General features: G+C 39.7%; 1 protein-coding gene across 1 annotated transcript; it reads right to left on the minus strand.

Annotated features, from left to right (window-relative positions):
• Positions 1 to 2287: 2287 nt before the first annotated feature.
• On the minus strand, positions 2288 to 15855 carry Tesl (testis derived transcript-like). Its single transcript, NM_001113750.1, is given in 2 exon segments — positions 2288 to 3612; positions 15736 to 15855. A coding segment is annotated over 1 exon segment (1221 nt). The 5' UTR covers positions 3611 to 3612; positions 15736 to 15855; the 3' UTR covers positions 2288 to 2389.
• Between the last annotated feature and the right edge of the window lie 8593 nt (positions 15856 to 24448).

Consider the following 24448-nt stretch of genomic DNA (forward strand, 5'->3'; position numbering starts at 1 on the left):
CAAACAATATAAAATACCTAGGTTTGACTTTAACCAAGCAAGTGAAAAATCTGTATGATAAGAACTTCAAGCCTCTAAGGAAAGAAATTGAAGAAGATCTCAGAAGATGGAAAGATCTCCCATGATCATGGATTGGCATGATTAATATAGTAAAAATGGTCATTTTTTACCAAAAGCGATCTACATATTTAATGGAACCCCCATCAAAATTCCAACCCAATTCTTCATAGAGTTAGAACGATTTGAAAATTCATCTAGAATAACAAAAAACCCAGGATAGCTAAAACTATCCTCAACAATAAAATAACTTCCGGAAGAATAAATATCTCTTAAGTCAAGCAGTATTACAGAGCAATAGTGATAAAGACTGTATGATATTCATACAGAGAAAGACAGATAGACCAGTGGAATAGAATTGAAGACCCAGAAATGAACCCGCACACCTATGGTCACTTGATTTTTGGCAAAGGAAGCAAAACCATCCAATGGAAAAAAGATAGCATTTTCAGCAAATGGTGCTGGTTCAACTGGACGTCAGCATGTAGAAGAATGCAGATTGATCCATTCTTATCACTCTCTTATATCCAAGTGGATCAAGGACCTCCACATCAAAGCAGACAACTCAATCTAATAGAAAAAAAAGTGGGTAAGAATCTCGAACACATGGGCAATGGAGAAAATTTCCTGAAGAAAATAACAATGGCTTATGCTCTAAGATCAAGAATCAACAAATGGGATATTATAAAACTGCAAAGCTTCTGTAAGGCAAGGGACAATGTTGTTAGGACAAAACGGCAATGAACAGATTGGGAAAAGATCTTTACCAATCATACAAGTGATAGAGGCCTTATATCCAAAATATCCAAAGAAGTTAGACTGCAGGGGGCAAATAACCTTATTAAAAATGGGGTTCAGAGCTAAACAAAGAATTCACAGCTGAGGAATGCCAAATGGCTGAGAAACACCTAAAGAAATGTTCTACATCTTTAGACATAAGGGAAATGCAAATCAAAACAACCCTCAGATTCCACCTCACACCACTCAGAATGGCTAAGATCAAAAACTCAGGTGACAGCAAATGCTGGTGAGGATGTGGAGAAAGAGGAACACTCCTCCATCGTTGATGGGATTGCAGACTGGTACAACCATTCTGGAAATTAGTCTGGATGTTCCTCAGCAAATTGGACATTGAACTACCGGAGTTCCCAGCTATACCTCTCTTGGGCATGTACACAAAAAATGCCCCATCATATAACAAAGACACATGTGCTGGAAGGAACCCAGATGCCCTTCAACAGAGGAATGGATACAGAAAATGTGGTACCTCTACACAATGGAATACTACTCAGCTATCAAAAACAATGACTTTATGAAATTCATAGGCAAATGAATGGAACTGGAAAATATCATCCTGAGTGAGGTAACCCAATCAAAGAAAAACACACATGGTATGCACTCACTGATAAGTGGATATTAGCCCAAATGCTCAAATTACTCTAGATGCACAGAACACATGAAACTCAAGAAGGATGACCAAAATGTGAATGTTTCACTCCTTCTTTAAAAGGGGCACAAGAAAATCCTTGGAAGGGAATAGGGAGGCAAAGTTTATAACAGAGGCAGAAGGAACACCAATTCTGAGCCTGCCCCACATGTGGCCCCTACATATACAGACACCAAACTAGATAAGATGGATGAAGCAAAGAAGTGCAGGGTGTCAGGAACCAGATGTAGATCTCTCTTGAGAGACACAGCCAGAATACAGCAAATACATAGGCAAATGCCATCATTAAACCACTGAACTAGAACGGGACCCTCGTTCAAGGAATGTTAGAAAGGTCTGGAAGAGCTTGAAGGGGCTCGAGACCCCATATGAACAACAAGGACAACCAACCAGAGCTTCCAGGGACTATGCCATTACCCAATGACTATACATGGACTGACCCTGGGCTCCAACCTCATAGGTAGCAATGAATAGCCTAATAAGAGCACCAGTGGAAGGGGAAGCCCTTGGTCCTGCCAAGACTGAACCCCCAGTGAACGTGATTGTTGGGGGAGCATGCTAATGTGGGGAGGATGGGGAGGGGAACACCCATATAGAAGGGGAAGGGGAGGAGTTAGGGGGATGTTGGCCAGGAAACCGGGAAAGGGAATAACAATTGAAATATAAATAAGAAAAACACAAGTTAGTAAAGATGGAGAAAATAAAGAAATAGCAAAAAATAAAAAATAAAATTAAAACACAAAATTCTTAAGATGAAAAAAGAAAAACATCGGACAAATCTGGTTTACTTTTTAATTATTTCTTTTATTTTTTGAAATTGCAGATTATCATGAAATGTAAGCCACTGTGGACAGCTCTAGCTCTCCGCTGCTTGTTACACTCCTCTTAAGACATCATTTTCTTACATTCCATGGAACAGAAAACCAGCCCATTTACAGGCATGAACTTCTGTCCAAAAAGACACTTTCTGCAGCAGGAGCACAGGAAGCACTCTGAAGATGCATGCCAACTAAAATTATTATATGTTACTCTCTGCAATTCCGGGTCGATGACACTTTGGCATTCTTGACACTTCACAGCATGGTTCTTCATGTAGCAGGGTTTGCACACAGGCTTATCATTGACCATCACATAAATTTTTCCAGCCAGAATTTTGTCACAATCAAAGCAAGAGAAGTGTTTCAAATGCCAATTCTGGTTTTCTGCTTGGGTGTATTCCTTGCTAAATATCAGTTCATCACAGCCAGCACAGCGGGGCTTCTCACTGTCACAGTAATGTCTGCCACAGTACAGCTTCCCGTTCTTCCAGAAGTAAATCATGTGCACCAGGAGTTCCCCACAGGTGCTGCAGATAAAACAAGATGGGTGCCAGAGTTTATTGTACCCAGCTCTTTCAGCATAGATGGCTGTATCTCCTTCTTTTATGGGTTGTTTGCAACAGTAACAAGAATATTGGGTCTTCTTAGGCTCTGTAGACTTTTCCTTAGAACTCAATGCTGATGTGGTGTTTCTGACTCTGGCAGGGTTCTGCACCTTGTCACCCTGATCATTCACCTCAGAGAGATGCTTCATGGCACCCACTCCCAAAGCCTCATCCTTATATTTCTTTATAAACTGCTCCATCTCCCTAACTTCATTGGGAGACAACTCATGGCACTTAGAAGGGTCCTGGTCATGTGCAGGAAGCTGCTTCGATAGCTGCTTCTTCAGGTACTGTGTTGCCCATGAACCAGACAATGACAGTTTCTCCTTAGCCATGTAATTCCTGGCCAGTTCCTGCCTCTGGACAGGGGGAGCCCACTCATAGCTACCAGTGTTGAAGAATTTCTTCTCGGCAGTACATGGATTGGTCATTGCCATAACATTGTGTTTGAACATAGGCATTCCTTCTGACTTCAGCTTGGTGATTATGTTAGTGTACTCAGTGTGTTCAAAGAGTCTCCCGACTTTCTGGTCCTCATCATTGCTTAGGAGTATGTCATGATCTTCTTGTCCACATTTGCAATTACGACATATTTTCCTCCAAAAGTGTAGCTCAAACCCTGCACATTTTTCTTTGCATTTTAGACATGGGGCCCCCAATCCTGGCTTGTGACCTAAGTCCATCTCTTAAGAAGGAAAACAAAAGGAAATCTATTATGAATTTCTAAATTTTTAAAAAAATCAATGATCACACTTTTAACTCCACTTAATACGCTTGTTGATGTAACCCTCAAACAAATTTCTTATGAGCTTCACAATGTTTGGTGAGCTGTGATACCAAAAATATGAATGAAAGCTGAAAGCACATATATAGCATATTTTCTATTCTCATTGCTTTTATCATGAAAGGAAATGAAGCAAAATAAACTTTATATAAGACTACAAATACTGACCCAAACCCCTTGGGAGAGAGATCTTGCCACCTGGACAGGTGGGGACTCCTGAGACTACAGAGCGGAGAGACCACCAATACTGCCCATCCCTGCCCACATCCCTGGCCCAAGAGGAAACTGTATACGGCCTCTGGGAACCAGAAGATACTGGCACTCTTACAGCAGACCCCATGCAGTCCAGACACCGTCGGGACCTGAAGGGAATCAATCAACAGTTCTCTGCACCCAAATCCCGTGGGAGGGAGAGCTACACATTCACAGGGGCAGACACGCCTGGGAAGCCAGAAGAGACTACACTCTGCCCACATTTCTAACTCCAGAGGAAAACACCTAACGCTGTCTGGGATCCCGGTGCACAGGGGCTCCAGCAAAAGGTGGCACAGACCCTCCTAGTTGCTGCCCTCACCGACAGCTCAAAAGCAGCCCCCAACAAGCAACTTGAGCCGTGGGACCACAGGTAAGATGAACTTTTCTGCTCCAAGAGACCTGCCTGGTAGACTTAGGACACGGGCCCACAGAAACAGCTGAAGACCAGTAGACAGGAAAGACTACACGCCCAAAAGTAGAACACGCTGTTCCCATAACTGGCTTAAAGAAAACAGGAAAACAGGTCTACAGCACTCCTGACACACAGGCCTATAGCACTAGCCACTGTCAGAAATAGCAGAACAAGGTAACACCAGAGAAAACCTGATGGTGAGAGGCAAGCTCAGGGAACCAAGCAACAGAAAGCAAGACTGCGTGGCATCATTGGAGCCCAATACTCCCACCAAAGCAAACACTGAATATCTAAACACAGCAGGAAAGCATGACCTAGATTTAAAATAACAGTTGACCATGATGCTGAAGGACTTCAAGAAAGACACGAAGAACTCCCTTAGAGAAATGCAGGAAAACATAAATAAACAAGTAGAAGCCTATAGAGAGGAATCACAAAAATCCCTGAAAGAATTCCAGGAGAACATAATCAAACAGGTGAAGGAGTTAAAAATGGAAAAAGAAGCAATAAAGAAAGGACACAAGGAAACAACCCAGGATATAGAAAACCAAAGGAAGAGACAAGGAGCCGTAGATAAAAGCATCACGAACAGAATACAAGAGATAGAAGAGAGAATCTCAGGAGCAGAAGATTCCATAGAAATCATCGACACAACTGTCAAAGATAATGGAAAATGGAAAAAGCTACTGGCCCAAAACATACAGGAAATCCAGGACTCAATGAGAAGATCAAACCTAAGGATAATAGGTATAGAAGAGAGTGAAGAGTCCAAGCTCAAAGGACCAGTAAATATCTTCAACAAAATCATAGAAGAAAACTTCCCTAACATATAGAAAGAGATGCCCATAAACATACAAGAATCCTACAGAACTCCAAATAGATTGGACCAGAAAAGAAACTCCTCCTGTCACATAATAGTCAAAACACCAAATGCACAAAATAAAGAAAGAATATTAAAAGCAGTAAGGGAAAAAGGTCAAGTAACATATAAAGGCAGACCTATCAGAATCACACCAGACTTCTCACCAGAGACTATGAAAGCCAGAAGATCCTGGACAGATTCCATACAGACCCTAAGAGAACACAAATGCCAGCCCAGGTTACTGTATCCATCAAAATTCTCAACTAACATAGATGGACAAACCAAGATATTCCATGACAAAACCAAATTTACACAATATGTTTCTACCAATCCAGTGCCACAAAGGATAATAAATGGTAAAGCCCAACATACATGGTATGCACTCACTGATAAGTGGCTATTAGCCCAAGTGCTTGAATTACCCTAGATGCACAGAACACATGAAACTCAAGAAGGATGACCAAAATGTGAATGCTTCACTCCTTCTTTAAAACGGGAACAAGAAAACCCTTGGAAGGGAATAGGGAGGCAAAGTTTAGAACAGAGGCAGAAGGAACACCCATCAGAGCCTGCCCCACGTGTCACCCATACATATACAGCCACCCAATTAGATCAGATGGATGAAGCAAAGAAGTGCAGGGTGACAGGAACCAGATGTAGATCTCTCTTGAGAGACACACCCAGAATACGACAAATACATAAGTGAATGCCAGCAGCAATAGACTGAACTGAGATTAGGACCCCCGTTGAAGGAATCAGGGAAAGGTCTAGAAGAGCTTGAAGGGGCTCAAGACCTCATATGAATAACAATGCCAACCAACCAGATCTTCCAGGGACTAATCCACTACCCAATGACTATACATGGACTGAACCTGGGCTCCAACCACATAGGTAGCAATGAATAGCCTAGTAAGAGCACCAGTGGAAGGGGAAGCCCTTGGTCCTGCCAAGACTGAACACCTAGTCAACGTGATTGTTGGGGGGAGGGTGGTAATGGGGGGAGGATGGGGAGGGGACGCCCATATAGAAGACGAGGGGAAGGGGTTAGGGGGATGTTGGCCCAGAAACCTGGAAGGGGAATAATAATCGAAATGTAAATAAGAAATACTCAAGTTAATAAAGATAAAAAGAAAAGACTACAAATACTGAAATCACAAAACTCATGAATTTGTGTCATTGCCCCTTATGTGACTTGAATACAAGTACAGGGAGAACACAGAGGGCAGAGACTTAAAAGCAGACAAATGTATAAAGAGTTTAGGAATTACAATTAAAGGATTACTTTAAATTATGGAAGTATAATCGCAGCAATGACAAATATTTATTAAATACCAGAAACAGTATTCTATTACATTTACTATTTAAATCTTGCAGAACCTCACACTATATATAGGAAGCAGGCACTATTTTCATCTGTTCTTTACAGATGATTTAATTGAAACCTAAAGAGTTTTCAGAATGTGCTCAGGATAAAAATATCATTACATTCTAGAACTTATCTGGAAGCCACATTGCCGGGATCTGTCAATCATGTAACCGAAAGCTATTATGAAGAATGACAAAGGAAAAAACAATTTGCTGGATTATCCAGCTATAAATCTAGATTTTACAGTGACTTCCCTGGCAAGATATCCATGATGGTGCAATAGTGCTATTTTTTTTTTGATGAGTAGCCAACAGCTGTCTACTTGGACTTAAGACAGACCCTGTAAATAGAGATTTATGGCTGGTACTGAAAACCAAAAAATTGTCTACAGCTAAGAGTTTATGGACACTAAAGAAGAACCTACTGCCATGTTTATAAACCAGTAGACTAGTCTAAATACATAAGTTTATAACTATAGATAAGTGTCTACCTCACTCCTCATCAAAGAAACATCTCTTGGCAGTAAAGGGAAACTATTTTCAAAATCTACAACTGCTAAAAGTTCAGAGGATGACGGACTATGGCATACTGAAACCCACTGATATACCTACAATAGTACCAGTGAACAATGTATGGGAGGCACTGTAAGAGCCAGAGGACCAGATGCCTGCTGCTAGATAGTACCTTCTAGATATGAGAATTGTATAGTTATAAATAGTCAAGAACAAAGAAAACAGAACTGTGAAAATAAAGAAATATCAATGAAGAAAAGTCAAGAAAACTGTGGTCTGGTCCTACAGCGTCACCAGCTACATTCAATGATTTTCATGTCATTTCCTTATCTGTCCAGATAAGGAAAGAATTAAGTCAATGTGATTCCAACTTGTTTTAAAATTCTAAAATTATGATTATAGATCATATTTTGGGTAAGTTTTTTTTTATTCTGCTAGCCACTTATCAATCGGTCCAATCTAAGCATGAAACAATCATTTGAGACAGGCAGTGTATTATCAGATCGTCCAAGCCACAATCATTTGGAAGTCAGATGTAAAGTATGTACGGTACACCAGCAAGTTCAGCTGTAAGAGACACAGCTCAGTTCTGTCATGCTTCCTTTTTCACAAACACTGTGTGATCACATTCCCCTCAGAATCAACATTGGTGCCTTAAAAACACATGTTTTCAATAAGCACACAAGCTCTGAAGCTCTCTACTTGATATATGTTTAGCAACGTCTTCAGATCAATGTCAAAGGAAGGACATAACAGATTAATTTTTTTCTCCTTTATTGTCCAAGAAAACAATCCCTCTGGAATGACTATATTGAAAGAAATTATAGTTGGGGTTTGTAAATACCTACCAATGTCCTTTGAAATAAGAAAAGTCCCTCTTAATACTTACCTTTAAATACTAGTCACAAACAAGATGTTTTAAATAACCATAACTACAGGCTCCAGACTCTCAGCTTACATTGCCATGACCAAAGTCTCCAAGCCCCTGCTTTCCTCTGTTTATTTTAGTACTAGAAATGCAAATGGCATCAATTTGTCCATAATCACAATATCAAGAAACTAGGTGACCTCTTCATCCAGAACACAAAGATTTAATGCCAAATACATGAAAGAGAAAAAGGGAAAAAGAGGAAAGGTTATCAAACATCTTGTGTTTTAAACATGGTCTGGGTTGATCTGCAGACAATTTGGATCTGGAAGATATTATATTGTGTTCATGGTGAGATCATGTGAGTTGTTGCTGCCTTATAACCTGCTATCCCTATGGAGCAAGACTTGTACATGGTTACTAAATAAGCAAGTGTTACTCAGATGGGTAATAAGTGGAAGGAAGCTTCCTGGGATAAGTGGTATGAAATACACTATATTATCTCCTGTATATGCAAATATTTCCACACATACAAAAGAAGTGGTAGAAACTCCTGAGTCCACCTAAGGGACCCTGGTTTTCCTGCCTATACACAAAGTGATATAGCACCCTCATTATCTTCCCCAGGCATCTGAAAACTTGCCAATCTGTCAGAGGGAACAAGGATTGTCCTCATCTACAGAAGAGGGTCAAAGATATATTCTCAACTCTATTGTCCCACAGAAAAGAAGATTCCAACATTCTTCTAGTATGAAAAGGGACACTAAACATTGGAGACAGTGATGCTCCCTTTGAAAATAGGGACTTCCCAATGTCTTTATCAGACCAAGATATCTTCAAATATCTCCTATCTCCTAACAGTATTCCCGAGTTGTCATTGTGTTTGTTGAATGTCATGGAGTTCTAGATTTACTTCAAAATGGATCAGGGGCCATAAACATCATACTATCTATGCAATAGCAAAAGAAAATTCCCTCATCCTCAGAAGGAAGTATAGCACCTCTGCCCTCTGCCCAAGGGACTGTTGGGACAGTACCAATTTACACAACTGATTCTTGAACTGCCCACTTCTACGCTAAGAAATTGTCTTGTGTACGTGTTATGGAACCTTCCCTGACTTCCTTTGGAGTGCCAAGGACCATTGTTATCTGTAGAAGTGGATATTGGGCATATTTACATGCTCAGTGATCTCTGGTACATTTGACAAATGTCTCAGGGTTTCCAAGACATGTGCTGTCTGACCAGGATCCTGTGGGATCTTACCTGCACAATGAAATCTCAGATATTTAACATCAGCCCAAGGGGCTGAGGGACTTTCACTGTCAGCCCAAAGAGCTCTAGAACTGCCTACCTTAGCACAAGGGACTATACTAACTTTGAAACCAGCTGTAATGGCTCTGAGGAATCCTGCTTTTTTACAGAGCAGCTATAAGACATTTTCAATGTGAAAATAATGCTTTAAAACTTTGACTTCCAAGTGTAGGTGCTCTGAAAAATTCCACAACTAATCAGGGTGCTCACAAATGATTGACATCTGCCCAGGAGGCTCTTGAAACTAACATCTAACTCTAAGGATGTAGAAAATTCTCCTACATGTGGTCTGCACTCCTATATATTTGTTCCATGGGCTGTTGAATATATGCTGTCTGCCAAAGACCATGTAGCACTTTCCATATCTGCTAAAGGAACTCTGGGTCTTTCACTATCTAACCAAGTGGGTCCAGAACATTTAAAACATTTTCCGGGGTATTTGAAACATTGCCAACAGGCCAAGGAGAGACTCAGAACTTTGACACCTTCTCAAACTGGGCTGGGATTTTCTCCAAGTATTTGTGGGACTCCCAGAGTTTGTCCTTTGCTCCAGGGCATACAGTACTTTCCTCATTAGGAAATGACACACCATAGCATTCACAATATGCTGGAATGGTTGTGGAATCTTCTTCCTCTGCAAGAGGAACTCAAGAATCTATGGCCTTTGCTCAAAGGTCTTTAGAAAATTCCTTATCTCTACAAGTGATTATGGATTCACTGTCAGCTTCTCAAGGATCAGTAGAACATTTGCTTCTTAATGCAATTGGTTATGGAACTGTACAGAGCTACAAAAAGTAGGGTAGAAAATGTATTATTTCCTGAAAGTCCACTGAAACCTCTTACTGCTTTACAGGAGCTTTCAAAACTTTCTCTATTGATACAAGGTTCTCACCAATATTCAATATCTGTCTTAGGTTCCCAGGGACCTTACCAACCTAACAGAAGTATTCAAAGACCTTTTCTATCTTCAGAGTTTCTAGGAAACTCACCAAGTATACCAGGTATTTTACAAACTGACCCATTTACCCTACACAACTAGATCATTTGCAAACTTCTGAATGATCTGTTGAACTGTGCATACCAAAAGAGGGAATGTTGGATCCTTCACCATACACACAAGGGGTTCTATGACTTTTGTTATCTCCAGGAATTATACAACCCTCAAAATAAGAACACAGAAAGCTTGTACATTTGATAAATGTGTGAAGACAGAATTTTCTCCATCATAATAGAAGCCAAAGGAACTTCCCTTTCTGCTCCACATTGATCTTTTACTACAGCGGCTTTGGTATCTTCCTCATCTTGCCAGGCATCTAAAGAGTCATTGCTATCTGCCAGGGAAGGTGTAAAAGATTCACTCTCTGTAGAACCTGTACAAACACCTTCTCCATCTACTCCATAGGTCATAGACCTTTTGGTAACAACCCAATATACACATACCAAACAGAATCTGTATGCTTTGCCATCTACATTAAGGGATTGGCAATTGACCAAGGGAAAGGCTCAAAATAAAAATCAGAAGATAGTCTTTGTTAGTTTATATCATAACAAGGCATTGTAGGATATTCACTATGTAATATTTGGTCTCTAGTATCAACTCAATATGCTCACAGGAATCCGAGAATATTATAATCTACATAGGGGATTGAGAAAAATTCTCTATCTCCTAGAAGGGCTATAAGACTGCCCATATCTGAAACTAGTAGCCTAGAAACTTGCCATCTGAACGAGGACCTATGAAAAATTTCAATTCTTTTCAGAAGGCTTCTAGACATTATCTATGCAAGATATTCTGAAATATTTATAATCCTCTAGAAAGTTTCCAAGTTCTTCATCTACAAAGGAAATATTAAAAAATATTGTTATCTTCCCCAGGGACCAAAAATTTTATCAATAGCACCATGTTCTCAGAAACCTTCTCAAATTATTTCAGGTGCTCTACCAAATTTGAGATGTAAGCAGAGTACTTTACAATATTCTGTGTCTGTCCAGGGGACTCTGAGTTATTTGACATCTACCCCAGGGTCTCTAGAGTATTCAGAATCTTTCCAAAATAAGCTAGGGCACTTACCATCCATGGTAGAATCTCAGAATGCTTTGTTATCTGCCCAAGGGACTACACACCCTTAGCCTTTTCCCTCAAGACCTACAGGATTTTCACTATATTATCACAGATATAGAAGAATCTTCTTTAGTAGTCTCAAGGGACCTAGCATATTTGCTATCTACCAAACTTTGCTTATCTGCTCAGAGAATGCAGAACTTGTCACCATATACTCAACAGTCTCTCAAGCAGTAATTATCTTCCTAAAAGATTCTGGAATCATTGAAGTCTCTCCAGTGAACACATAAGTATTTGTCTTGCCTGAGATGCTTTGGGAATGTCTCTATGTGTGCTAAGGACTACAGGAACATTGTTTCACCCCAAAGCCTCTTGGACTTTCCTCACCAACATCAACAAATCCATCTCCTTCTCAATCTTTGCAAAAAGCTGTGGGAACTTGCCTGTATTCATAAGCAACTCTGGAACTGAATGCAAAAGCACAAGGTTCTCTATTATGCTCACCATCTCTCACCATCTATTCTGGTGCTTGGACAATTGAACAAGCTACCCTGTATGCAGAAGCCACTTTTGGACATCTCAGAACTGCTAAGTAAACTGAAGAACATTTGCCTTCTATCTCAGAGGCTCTGGGTTATAAACTGATCAGCAAGAACTGGGAATTTTCCATTTGTCCAAGTGCCTCTGGTAATTTCCTTACAGGTGCAATGTACTTTTGGATCTTTGTCATCTTCACAAGGGGTTCTGGAAACTTCCATATCTGCACATGGGTCTCTGAAACTGTCTATATCTAAATAAGAAACTGTAGGAACTGTCATCTGTTCAAAAGTCTTTGAAACATACAACTTTTTTTCTGGAGACTCTGGAGTTTTCTGTCTCCTCAAGATACTATACAATGTTCATCATCCTTCTCAAGGAAAATTGAACCTTTCCCATTTATCCAGGATAATTACAGATCTTTTATATCTTCACCTTGGTAAGTACAACATTAATCATCTGAATCAAGTGCTCAGGGACATCGTCTATGTAGTACAGGAACTCTGGGACCTTTGCTGTCTTCTCAAGGTCCCAATGAACTTTGCACAGCTGCCAAGGGAACTTTGTAAGTGCAAAGTTCCTCATAACCCATCCAAAGTATTCTAGAACCTTCAGCAAATTACACAGGGTTTTGGTGACAATACAAAATGATTCAGAGTACATTGGCACACTTGCCATTTGTATAGAAATCCTTTTAATCTGCTTCAGAGGTTATAGGACCTTTTATATCAACACCTCCAGGTGAATATCTGTGTCTTTGTGCATTGAAACAAGTGACTCTGTCATGGTCTCAATCTGATCAAGGGCCTGTGAAACCTTGCCTATCAGAAAAAAGGAAATCTGAGAGTGTCCACATCTGAACAAGGAACCATAAGACTTCCCCATCTGCTAAGGGCATTGTTGGTGTGGCATTTCTTATCTGCACAAGCCACACTAGGGCATTCTATGTCTGCAAAACAAGGACATATGCTATCAAAACCAATTCCTCTGGGTCAGCACAAAGTTCCCAAGTGCTACCAGAAGCTTTCCCATCTGATCAAATGTCTCTGGTAATTTCCCTATCTGCACAAGGAACTCTAAGATCTTGGACATCATCCCAAGGGGCTTTGGGACATTCGCAATCTGCCTAAGGTCCCCAAAACTGTCCACATCAGACTTTGAATCATCCAACTTCTTGCCAGGCAGATATAAGATATTCTCTATCTGCCCAACATGCTTAACTATGTTTACCATCTTACCCAATGGCTATTAGATCTTTACAACCTATTCATAAATCTCAAGAATCCTTTTTGTCTTTACCAACAGATCCAGAACATTCCACATTTGCACTAGGTGTTCAGCAGCATTCCCTATCTATACCAGGGGTTCAAGGACCTTTGTTATCCCCTTGAAAGCCCAAGGAACTTTCCAGGTCTGAAGAGAGTACTTTGCCTGTGTAAAGTAATTTTTCTCGAACCAAAGTGTTTCAGGTCCTTCAGCATATTCCACAGGGATTTGGGAACAATAAAAGTGTATTTAGAGCACCTTGGAGCATTTAGCATGTGTGAGAGAGTATGTGGAACCTTCTCAATCTGCTTCCAAGAATATAGATTTGCCAGCATCACTTCCAGAATCTGGTAGACACTGATCTTATAGCCAAGGGGGTACAGCAACTTTCTCATCTGGTCAAGAGTATCTAACACCTTTGCAATCAGCTTAGGGGCCTCTTATACTTTCCATCGTTGCTTAGTCAATTGTGTATACATCAAAACTTCTTAAGTTGCTCCTGAACCTCTGAGACTTTCTTCCTTGAAGCAAGGCATTAAAAGCATCTTATTATGCTCAAGGAACTGTGGGTTCCTTCCCATCTACAAATGGGACCATATGTTGGTTCACATCTACACAAAGGTCTCAAGGAAATTCTTTATATGCCTAAGGGCTTTCTAGTCTGTGCCTACACATGCAAGGTACAGGAATATCATGCACTTCTATACAGTGCACAGTAGAACATTCAGCATTTACCCCAATGTTTTTGGGATTGACCCATCATGCTCCAAAAAGGCAGGAACTTTGAATTTTGTCACGTCAGGGACCAACTGAGTCGTTTAATTCTTCTCAAAGTTTCCACCAAACAGATCCATCTGCTTTAGACTCTTCAGATCTATGAATTTGTCCAAAAGTCCCATGGTAATTTTTTTATTTGGACAGGAAACATTAGGATCTATATCATCTTCCCTAGGCCTTTGGCAATGTCCCTAACTTTTCAAGTGAGTTCAGGACCTTTGTTATCTGCCCAAGAAGCTGGCAGACACTGCCTGCCTTCACAGGGCATTTTGGAAGTTTTCACCTGTACACAGGGCAAGCCAGGAATATCACATGCATTACTCCAAGATTTGGAACCTTCACCATCTACCCAAATGGATTTAGGAGTGTCTCATCCTGTTTCATTGTCTCTGAGACCTCCCCAGGCTTCCCAGTGTGTTCTAGAAACATCAAGATCTTGCCAAGAAACTGTGAAACTTTCGCCAGATGGTGAGTAGAGAAATTTTGTCCTGTAAAAAAGATGATCTAGGGCTCAGATCTCCTTGCTTGGAAACTCAGAGATCTTCCCAATTTTATAACAGCAAATTAAAAGCATTGCCATCTTCCCAAAGGTTCTTCAAATCTGTTCTGTCTACCTCAGGGTCTGAAACAAATTCACTGTCTTTCTCATGGGCACCAAGTTTTTTTTTTAAATTTTCCCCTCCAAGATGCTAGAGACCTTTTCCTATCCTCCCCAAACAATTTTGGACTTTCCACATCTTGATGGAATAATTTAGAATCTTCAGCAACTTCCCCAATTTATCTGAAATATTTTCCATCTTCCTAAAATTCTCTGGAGCCTACCTTATCTCCACTAGGTACTCTGGAATATTCTCTATCACATCAATCAGGGCAAAAAATGTCTGCACATAAACAAATTATTCTAGGACAGTCACTACCTCAGGATGGGTATGAAGGAAATTCACCCTTTATCTGAGGAGCTATGGGACTGTTTTTAACAACACCAGAGTCCTTCATGTTCAGAAGTAGGCAGCTGATTTATCAGGAGGCCTAGCTGAGAAATGCCTCCAAGCATGTTGGAAATTAACTACACCACAGACTGGCCTGCATGATATAGATGTCTTAGGTTCCCATTAAGAATGTGTAAGGAAATATTCAGGTCTTCCCTACTGCACAAGTTGACCCTTGATCTTCACCTGCTACTCACGAAACTCTTTGACCTCCCTAGGTTTCCCAACACATTATGAGGCTTTCTGCCTCTAAAGAATAGTATCCTTAATAGTTCCTGTTTGTGGATGCTGCAATCATTCTCCTTCTATCTAATAGTTCTCCAAATTTTGTTTCTGATAATGCCTTCTCAGATATATTCCTTCAGAACCAGTAAGACTCACACTTTTCCCAATGTCTGAAGTGGAGCTCAAGTCATTCTAAAGAGTTCAAAGGGTTTTCAGGCATACTCTGTCTAAACTAGGAACCCAAATATGTTCCACTAATTCTCAAACAGGGTTTGAACATACCACTTCAGAATGACAGGTCTTCCAAATTACTGTATGGACCAAGTGGGCATCTAATCTGTCCGTACAGAACCAGGGATCGTCAGATCTTCCCCAGTAGCTCCACTGGCCTTAAAACCAATGTGCTAAAACCAATGTGGCTCATAACTTTCACCAGTAACTCAAGGGTGTTTTAGATGTACCCCCTTGATAGCAAAGGTGTTAGACACTCCCTAGTGTTCAAGGGGCCATTGGCACACCATTCCTTTGAAAAGCAGGAAACCCGAGATAGTCACTAATTGCCCAAATGGACTCCAGACTTACGCTTTCAGATCAAGGGTGTCATACACATTCTCTATGACTGAAGGTATCGTGAGATAAAACTTTTAAGCAAAGTACTTCAGATCACTTCAGTGTCCCAAGAAGGCCACATCTATATAGCCCTTTCAGAATCAATGTGCAATGGAATTTATGCAGTCACAATGGAGCTTCAGTCCTATCCTTCTAGAATCAGAACAATTTCTGCCTCCAGTTAATAACTCTATCAAGTCTTATATATGCCCAGAATATGTCCGAATTAAACTAATCCTTGACTTCAAGGGGGCTGACATCCTGTTGGAACAGCTTCTGAAGAAGGCCTTAGACTTATTTCCTCTAATGATAGTAGCCCCTGACTTTAATGGTATGCCAGGGGGCAAGCATTATAACATACTGTTTTTGAATAAAAACACTTTAGTCTTCTTCAGCAGGATTTTAAGACATGCTCCTCTGATGAAGTAATCTGCAGAACTCACCCTGTGCCCTAGATCTGCACATCAAACTTTCATGCTCTGATGCAGTGTGCTTGATTCTGAATCCCTGTGAACAAGAATGCATAGGAAATTCTTTCTGTTCCTTGCTGACTCAGGTCTACGATCCAACTAAGAGACATCAAACATTACTGACTATCAATACATTTTAACAACAAAACAAAAACAACTTAGAGAACTCTGAATTAGAGTCCATGGCAATGCAGTGGGTGTGGGGGCTCAGTCTGAATCCAAGGCCATCTGTCTTTAAGCTGCTCACAAGAAAGATACCTGTGCTCTACATCCACACCAGCATGGCTCACTGTAAGTTTAAGCAGGGAATAGATCCCAGGATGTTGAAACAACCTATCAAAAGAAACCTCAATTTTCTGTTAAGCCAGCAATATAGTACTTAAGAGCCACGAATTTTATAGAGTTATCTGAAGACATGGAGACTCGGAGTGCCTACCTAAACCATCCTCCTCTACAGAAAGTAAAAATGGAGATATTCCACTTCTGTCCAACGTGGTCTAGGAACTTTCCCCTTTCCAAAATTTTAGTAGTTTTTTTTTCTCTGATGATTAAGGCCTTAAAACTCACCCCTTTGACTCAATGGGCTCTCAGGACATCTCTTTCATGGCAAGAGCACATTGGCTACTTCACCTCTGACCAAGGAACATTACTCCTTCTGGTTCAAGTTCATGGAAATCAAAACAAGGAGACTCATCCTAGAGTAAAGTCACCTGATACGGTTTGATATTAATAATCTTGCTCAGTTATCTTCAGGTGAACATAATTCTTAGGAAGCAATCATTTTGCCATACATACCCAAGCTTTTCTTCCATCCTTGTATTTATACTTTGTTCCTTGCAGACTCAGCTAAACATATGGATACCCTAGACTCTGAAGAATAGATAAAGGTGAGGCAATAGTAGGACCTCATATGATATGGTAGTCAATTTAATTTTTTTAGTTTGGTTCAGAGTATCATGAGATTTTTTCACACTATGATTATTTCTCCTGTCACTAGTGACCTCCTCTATCCAAGGTAATCACCCCTTCTACCTTTGATTAAGGATGCACCTGATGTTCCCACCGAATCAAAGTGAGCTTCAAATCATTCCAGTTTTTCAAAGAAGGCTTAGACATTAATTTAATGTGGGTATTCTCACATAATTTTCTGATCTTATGGAGTGAGCCTCAAATACTTTTTTTCAAATAAATGGTTCCTCGATTTTTCTTCAGTCTAAGGTAAACTGTTGTTTCGAATGTGATGCAATGAAGAACTTCTGACATGCATACTATGTCAAGGAAGATGACTACATTCTATTTTTTTTTTGAACCAGGCAACTTTAGATACACACTTTCATTTCAAGTGTGCTTGATACAAATTCTGATTATGGGGGCTTCAGACCAAGCCACTGACTTGAAAACTCACTAAGATTTTTATTTTTCTCAAACAAATTCTAAATTAACATATACTGACAAAGGTTTCCTCAAAAAATCTACCTCTATTCATAGAATCCTCAGTTCTATTCGTCTAAAAGAATTTAATATTTCCCTTCTGACCTGGGTAGCCAGGCATGCCAAAATGACCAAATGGATTACAGACCACTCTGACAGGCCTTGTTGGAGAAGGTGTGTCACTCTGGGCATGGACTTTAATACCTTTACCTTTACCTTTACCTTTACCTTTACCTTTACCTTTACCTTTACCTTTACCTTTACCTTTACCTTTACCTTAGCCAATTGGAAATCAGCCTTCCACTAGCAGCCTTTAGATGAAGATGTAGAACACCCAGCTACTCCTGCACTATGCCTGCCTGGATGCTGCTATGTTCCTGCTGTGATGATAATGGACTGAACCTCTGAACCTTTAAGCTAGCCCCCATTAAATGTTGTTTCTATAAGTCTTTCCTTGCCAATTGTATGTGTTAGCAGCAGTAAAACCCTAAAACAGTGAATATAATGGGGCAGAAACCAGGGAGAACTTTATCTTATGTTGAACTTGTACATTATTTTTCTAAGGAGAAGCAAAAGTATCAAATTTAAAATTATCAGATTGCTTGAACATTGTTCATGGTTATTGCAATACCTGGTTTCCAGATGAAGAGACTTTACATGAAGTATGGTACAGTGACCAAAGAATAGTGAAAATGTATATAAAAAGGGGAAAGAGACACCTGTTCAACTTTGGGTCACTCGGACATTAATTGAGGCTGTTATTAAAATACTTAAGTAAAATAAAGAGGATATTAGTCATATGAAAGAGGTTAATGCCTTGTATGAATATAAAGTAGAAAACCAAACCTTAAAAAAGGTAAAAATGGAGATTTTCAGGCAAAATTAAATTTAAAAACAGTGCCACTAACTCCTTCATCTCCCTTACTGGGTCTGCCTTTAGATATGTATCTTCCATTGTCTGAAAATCATCCCTAAGAATGGAGTGAGGAGTTTACTAGTCAATCTAATATTTAATTCTCTGTCCTTCCTGATAAGGATTTAGTAGAGCCTATGAAAATGTAAAGTTTACAATGTAGGCAAGCTAGGGCATGACAAGGAAACAGAATTGATTTCTAAATTTCTCAGGAACTGCACTTAATATTTCAGATGCACTAACTAATAAATATTTCAACTCTAGTGTTGGGTAGTTGTCACATATTAACATGAGAGCTAAGAAATGCACTGTAGTTATTAGAATTAGATAAAAGAGGCTTTTGTGTTTCAAGTGGATTCTTCATTGCCTTTAAACTTATTATTTTCCTTACTAAATTCTCTCCCACAGGTGTTATAGTACAAGAAGATAAATCTCTACCATCAATTTGTTTACACCACAAGAACATAAAATACTGTTTATCTTACTCTTCTTTCTCAATTAGTAAATCAGAGGAGTACCCAATATCAACAATTATATGGGTTTGATTCTTGCTGTATTAAAATGTTTCAATTAAGAATCAGTTTTTAAGAGCATTATAGAATTTTATAGATGTTTGAATTTCATTCTTTGATGACTATAGGAAATATAGGAAGTCCTTATGATTCAGCTGGTAAGCTATGGAATTTTCTTATACAAACAGGTTTTTTAACAAAAATTTGTGAAAGCTTTTTCTATTCAACAGGCGGATACTTAACCTTATTTGTGGTTTATCTAATTGTATAGAAGGAATTCATGTTGCAGATATAGATTTGCTTGTTAATACTTCCTTTTATTAAGACAAACAAACAGAACTGACTGTTGATTTGTCCCTTAGTTTATAAACCTTCAAATATTGTTCTTACTTATTCTTCAAATATCAGATTCTTACTGATTTCCAGCAATAGCCTTATACATATGCACATTCTAACCTCCTGATTCAATAACGTGCCCTATTTTTACATCTTGAGAATAAATTTGGGAACAGGCATTTATCTGTCACTCTATATAGATCCAATGAAATATTGTGAATTCCCCTCTGGCTCCTCTAGCCTAGGGGTATCAAAGACAATAGCAGAGGGTGAGGAGACAGTCACCAAAAAGATAGTGACTCTCAAATTGAAGGGCAAAAAGTGATATTAACTGTATCACCAGAAGTCAAGTTTACCCCCTGGGCCAAGTTAAGACCCTATACACTAAAGGATGTTACTAATAACGACTATGTTGATGACTAGATTTTAGGATTATAATACAATTATTCATTCATCTACAGAAGGGACTGTTTTTATTTTTCCCATGAGATCTAAATCAATTCTTATTTGTATTCCTATTAAAGTCAAACCTAGACTTAAAATTCTTTTTTAATGGTTTAATAAATTGTATGGTGTAAATGTACCACATTTCCTTTAGCCACTAATTAATTCATTTATGGGGATCCAAGTGGTTTCCAATTTCTGGCTATTATGAATGAGGCGTAAAGTACATGATTGAGCAAGTGTTTATACGAAAGGTTGAAATATCATTTTGGTTTATGCCCAAGAATTTTATATTTGGATTTTGAGATAAAGCTATTCCCAGCTTCTTGAGAAACTGCCACATTGATTTGTATAGCAGCTGTACAAGTTTCACTCTCACTAGGTGAATGCTCCCCTTACTTCACATGCTCAGCAGCATGAGCCCTCATTTGTTATATTGATCTTGGCAATTCTGTCTGGTATAAGATGAAGCCTCAAAATAGTTCTGAATTTCATTTCCCGATGACTAAGGTTGCTGATTATTTCTTTAAGTGCTTCTTTGTAATTTGAGTTTCTTCTCTGGAGAATTCTCTTTTTATATCTGTACTCAATTTTTCTGTTGTGTATCTGTCCTGATTCTTATGTACTTTACATATTTTGTATATTAGCTTTCTATTGGATATGATATTGGCAAAATTGTGCTGCTTTGCCAAATGATGGTGTCCATTGTCATCCTGTGCTGGATTTATAGGTAAATACTGCTTACACTTTTTATTACTTTTAATTTTTTACAGTCTAGTCATTACTCCCCTCCTGCTTTACCCTCCCACCATTCTTCATATCCCTACCTTCTTCTTCCATCTCCAAGAGGATATCTCCACTACCCATCCTCCTGCCAGACCTTGACATTCCATGTGGCCTCAAGTCCCTTGAGGGTTACCTGCTTCTTCTCTCACTGATGCCAGACCAGGCAGTCCTGTGATTGACATATATATAAAATCTGGGGCCTCAGGCCAGCTAGTGCATGCTGCCTGATTGGCAGCTCATTATCTAAGGGATCTTGTGGATTCAGGGTAATTGAACCCTATTCCTCCTTTTCTTCTAGCCTTTCCTTAATTAAACCACAGGGGTCCTGGGATTCAGCCCAATGATTGGGTGTAAGTATTTGCCTCTGTTACAGTCAGATGCTTGTTGAGCCTCTCAGAGGACAGCAATGTAAGGCTCCTCTCTGTAAGCACACTATAGCATCAGTACTAGTGCCAGGTTTTGGAGCCCCCATTGAGATGGGTCCAAATTTGGGCTGGTCACTGGACTTCCCCGCAGTTTCATCTCCATTTTTGTCCCTGCAGTTCTTTTAGACAGGGACAATTCTGGATCAGGGTTTTTGACTGTGGGATGCCAACCCTAGTCTTCAACTTGATGCCCTTTCTTTCTACTAGCGGTGGACTGTATGAGTTCTCTGGGACAACTTTCAGCCATTAATAATGTGAACATTATAAAGTTTTGCAGGCAAATTAATGGAACTAGAAATATCATCCTGAGTGAGGTAACTCAGAACCAAAACGGCATGCATGATATATGCTCACTAATAAATGGATATTAGCCAAAAATACAGAATACCTACCATACAATCCACAGAACTTAAGAAGGTTAGGAATCAGAAAGGCCTAAGTAAGGATGCTTCAAGCCCACTTAGGAGGGAGAAGAAAGCAATCAAGAGAGGTAGAGGGAGGGAGGGACCTGGGATGGAGAAGGGAGGAGGAGAAGAAAAGGGAAGCTTGATCAAATATAGGAGGGGGAAACAGGAGAGTATCCCTGAGGGCCATCAAAATGAATGAAATTAAACAACTGTTAGGAGCAACCATAGGACAAGCTAATAACTAGCAGGTGATCTTGCTGAGATGAGACTGTTTGGAATTAATAAATAATCCATGACAGATTTGCAAGGCCCAGGAGACAATCAGTTTAGGAAAAATTCCTGCTATTAATATTTTTCCTGTTATTGTTAAACATATATGACAATCGCTAGGTACTAGCCCATTGTTTTGAGCAGATCTCTGCAGAACAACAAAGATGCACTGTCTTGTAATGATGCCTTATGGATGAGTAAGTAACTTCTTAATTCTTAATAAGGATCATATAAGAATTCCTAAAATTCATAAAACAGCATTTATTAATCTCTTTTATAGTATGGCTGCTATTAGGTTCTTTCTGATAGTCAAAACTGCAATGAGAAGTCTGCCAGTCTCCCATGTGTCACCAGTTGATTGCCTCTTAGTATCCTCTTAGTATCTTAGATATTCTACCCCTCAGAATACATTCCAAGAGGTTGGAAAACTATGAACCAAAGGTCTTATAAAAGGAACTAATGATTTATTATAGGTGCCAGGGCAGAAGGTAATATGTTGACTGGGTTTATAGATACAAAACTTCACTAACAACTTTGTTATGGTTTTTAGCTCTCCATGAACCTGTAGAGCTGTGACAAATGATGAATGTTTAGCCAGATAATTACTCCCAATGGATATGCATGTAAACATACTGTGTTTTAAACTTCCTATTTGATTTATGATTTGAATTTATGTGGAAACTTTTTCTCATGTGATCATGTATTCTGAAAGATGTATATATGCTGAGGACAAAGAGATGTGCTCAAACTTCCCTTTTTCTGCTTAGGATCATCGGGATTATTCTGCTTTCCCACTTTTTCTTAGAGAGCTTTCATAGTAAAATTTACAACCTAGAAATAAATGATAAAAATCACTTCTCAACATCATGTCCCTTATTCTTCCTGCTACCTCAACTAGCAGGCTGAAAGTTAACTGCTGCCCCCTCCCTCTTGTTAGTCTACAAATGTTAATAGCCTAAGCCAGCAACTGTTAACCCTTGGAATGAGCAAGAAAGTTTTTAGGACTTCTTAGAAGTTATTATCAACATTCTATAGTTAAAGAGTTAGAATATCTGGAGACCATCAGTCTTTAAATTCACACCAGTGTCCTAATTTGTGTATTTCAAACTGCTCCAAACTGTGCGGCTCTCAACAAGGTTCCATATCTGCCATTAGTAGGCAATTTTCCTAGGATCACACAGGTTGATTTCAGGGAGTTTTGACCATCCTTTCATCTCCCAAATCCCCATAAACTCAGGTCATCTATTCTGTACTCTATCCCTCCAGATTTCCCACCTACTGCCTTATTCCTCCTGTTTTTATCCCTACCTGCCTCAAATCCACCTATAAAATCTACTCTATGTCCCCTTCCCAAGGAGATCCATAAGCCCTCTCCCCATTATGCCCTCCTTGTTTTGCTTACGCTCCTTCAGTCTGAGAATTGTGGTGTGACTATCCTTTACTTAACCCCTAATGTCGATTTATAAATGAATACATACTATGTTTGTCTTGATATGTCTGGGTCTCCTCACTCAGTATAATCTTCTCTAGTTCCATCCACTTGCCTACAACTTTAAGATTTCATTGTCTTTAATGACTGAATAATTTTCCATTGTATAAGTACAACACTTTTTTCTTTTTTTTCTTTCTTTTTTTAAAAAATTTATTTAATAATTAATAATAATTCTTTGGTTTCCGGGCAAACAATCCCCTCCCCCCTCCCCTTCCTTATGGGTGTTCCCCTCCCAACCCTCCCCCCATTGCTGCCCTCCCCCCAACAGTCTAGTTCACTGGGGGTTCAGTCTTAGCAGGACCCAGGGCTTCCCCTTCCACTGGTGCTCTTACTAGGATATTCATTGCTACCTATGATGTCAGAGTCCAGGGTCAGTCCATGTATAGTCTTTAGGTAGTGGCTTGGTCCCTGGAAGCTCTGGTTGCTTGGCATTGTGGTACCTATGGGGTCTCGAGCCCCTTCAGGCTCTTCCAGTTCTTTCTCTGATTCCTTCAACCGGGGTCCTGTTCTCAGTTCAGTGGTTTGCTGCTGGCATTCGCCTCTGTATTTGCTGTATTCTGGCTGTGTCTCTCAGGAGCGATCTATATCCGGCCCCTGTCTGTCTGCACTTCTTTGCTTCATCCATCTTGTCTAATTGGGTGGCTGTATATGTATGGGCCACATGTGGGGCAGGCTCTGAATGGGTGTTCCTTCAGTCTCTGTTTTAATCTTTGCCTCTCTATTCCCTGCCAAGGGTATTCTTGTTCCCCTTTTAGAGAAGGAGTGAAGCATTCAGATTTTGATCATCTATCTTGAGTTTCATTTGTTCTAGGCATCTAGGGTAATTCAAGCATTTGGGCTAATAGCCACTTATCAGTGAGTGCATACCATGCATGTCTTTCTGTGATTGGGTTAGCTCACTCAGGATAATATTTTCCAGTTCCAACCATTTGCCTACGAATTTCATAAAGCCGTTGTTTTTGATAGCTGACTAATATTCCATTGTGTAGATGTACCACATTTTCTGTATCCATTCCTCTGTTGAAGGGCATCTGGGTTCTTTCCAGCTTCTGGCTATTATAAATAAGGCTGCGATGAACATAGTGGAGCACGTGTCTTTTTTATATGTTGGGGCATCTTTTGGGTATATGCCCAAGAGAGGTATAGCTGGATCCTCAGGCAGTTCAATGTCCAATTTTCTGAGGAACCTCCAGACTGATT

Source organism: Rattus norvegicus, chromosome X (genome assembly GCF_021556685.1).
Source record: "Rattus norvegicus strain SHRSP/BbbUtx chromosome X, alternate assembly SHRSP_T2T, whole genome shotgun sequence".
Classification (NCBI taxonomy): Eukaryota; Metazoa; Chordata; class Mammalia; order Rodentia; family Muridae; genus Rattus; species Rattus norvegicus.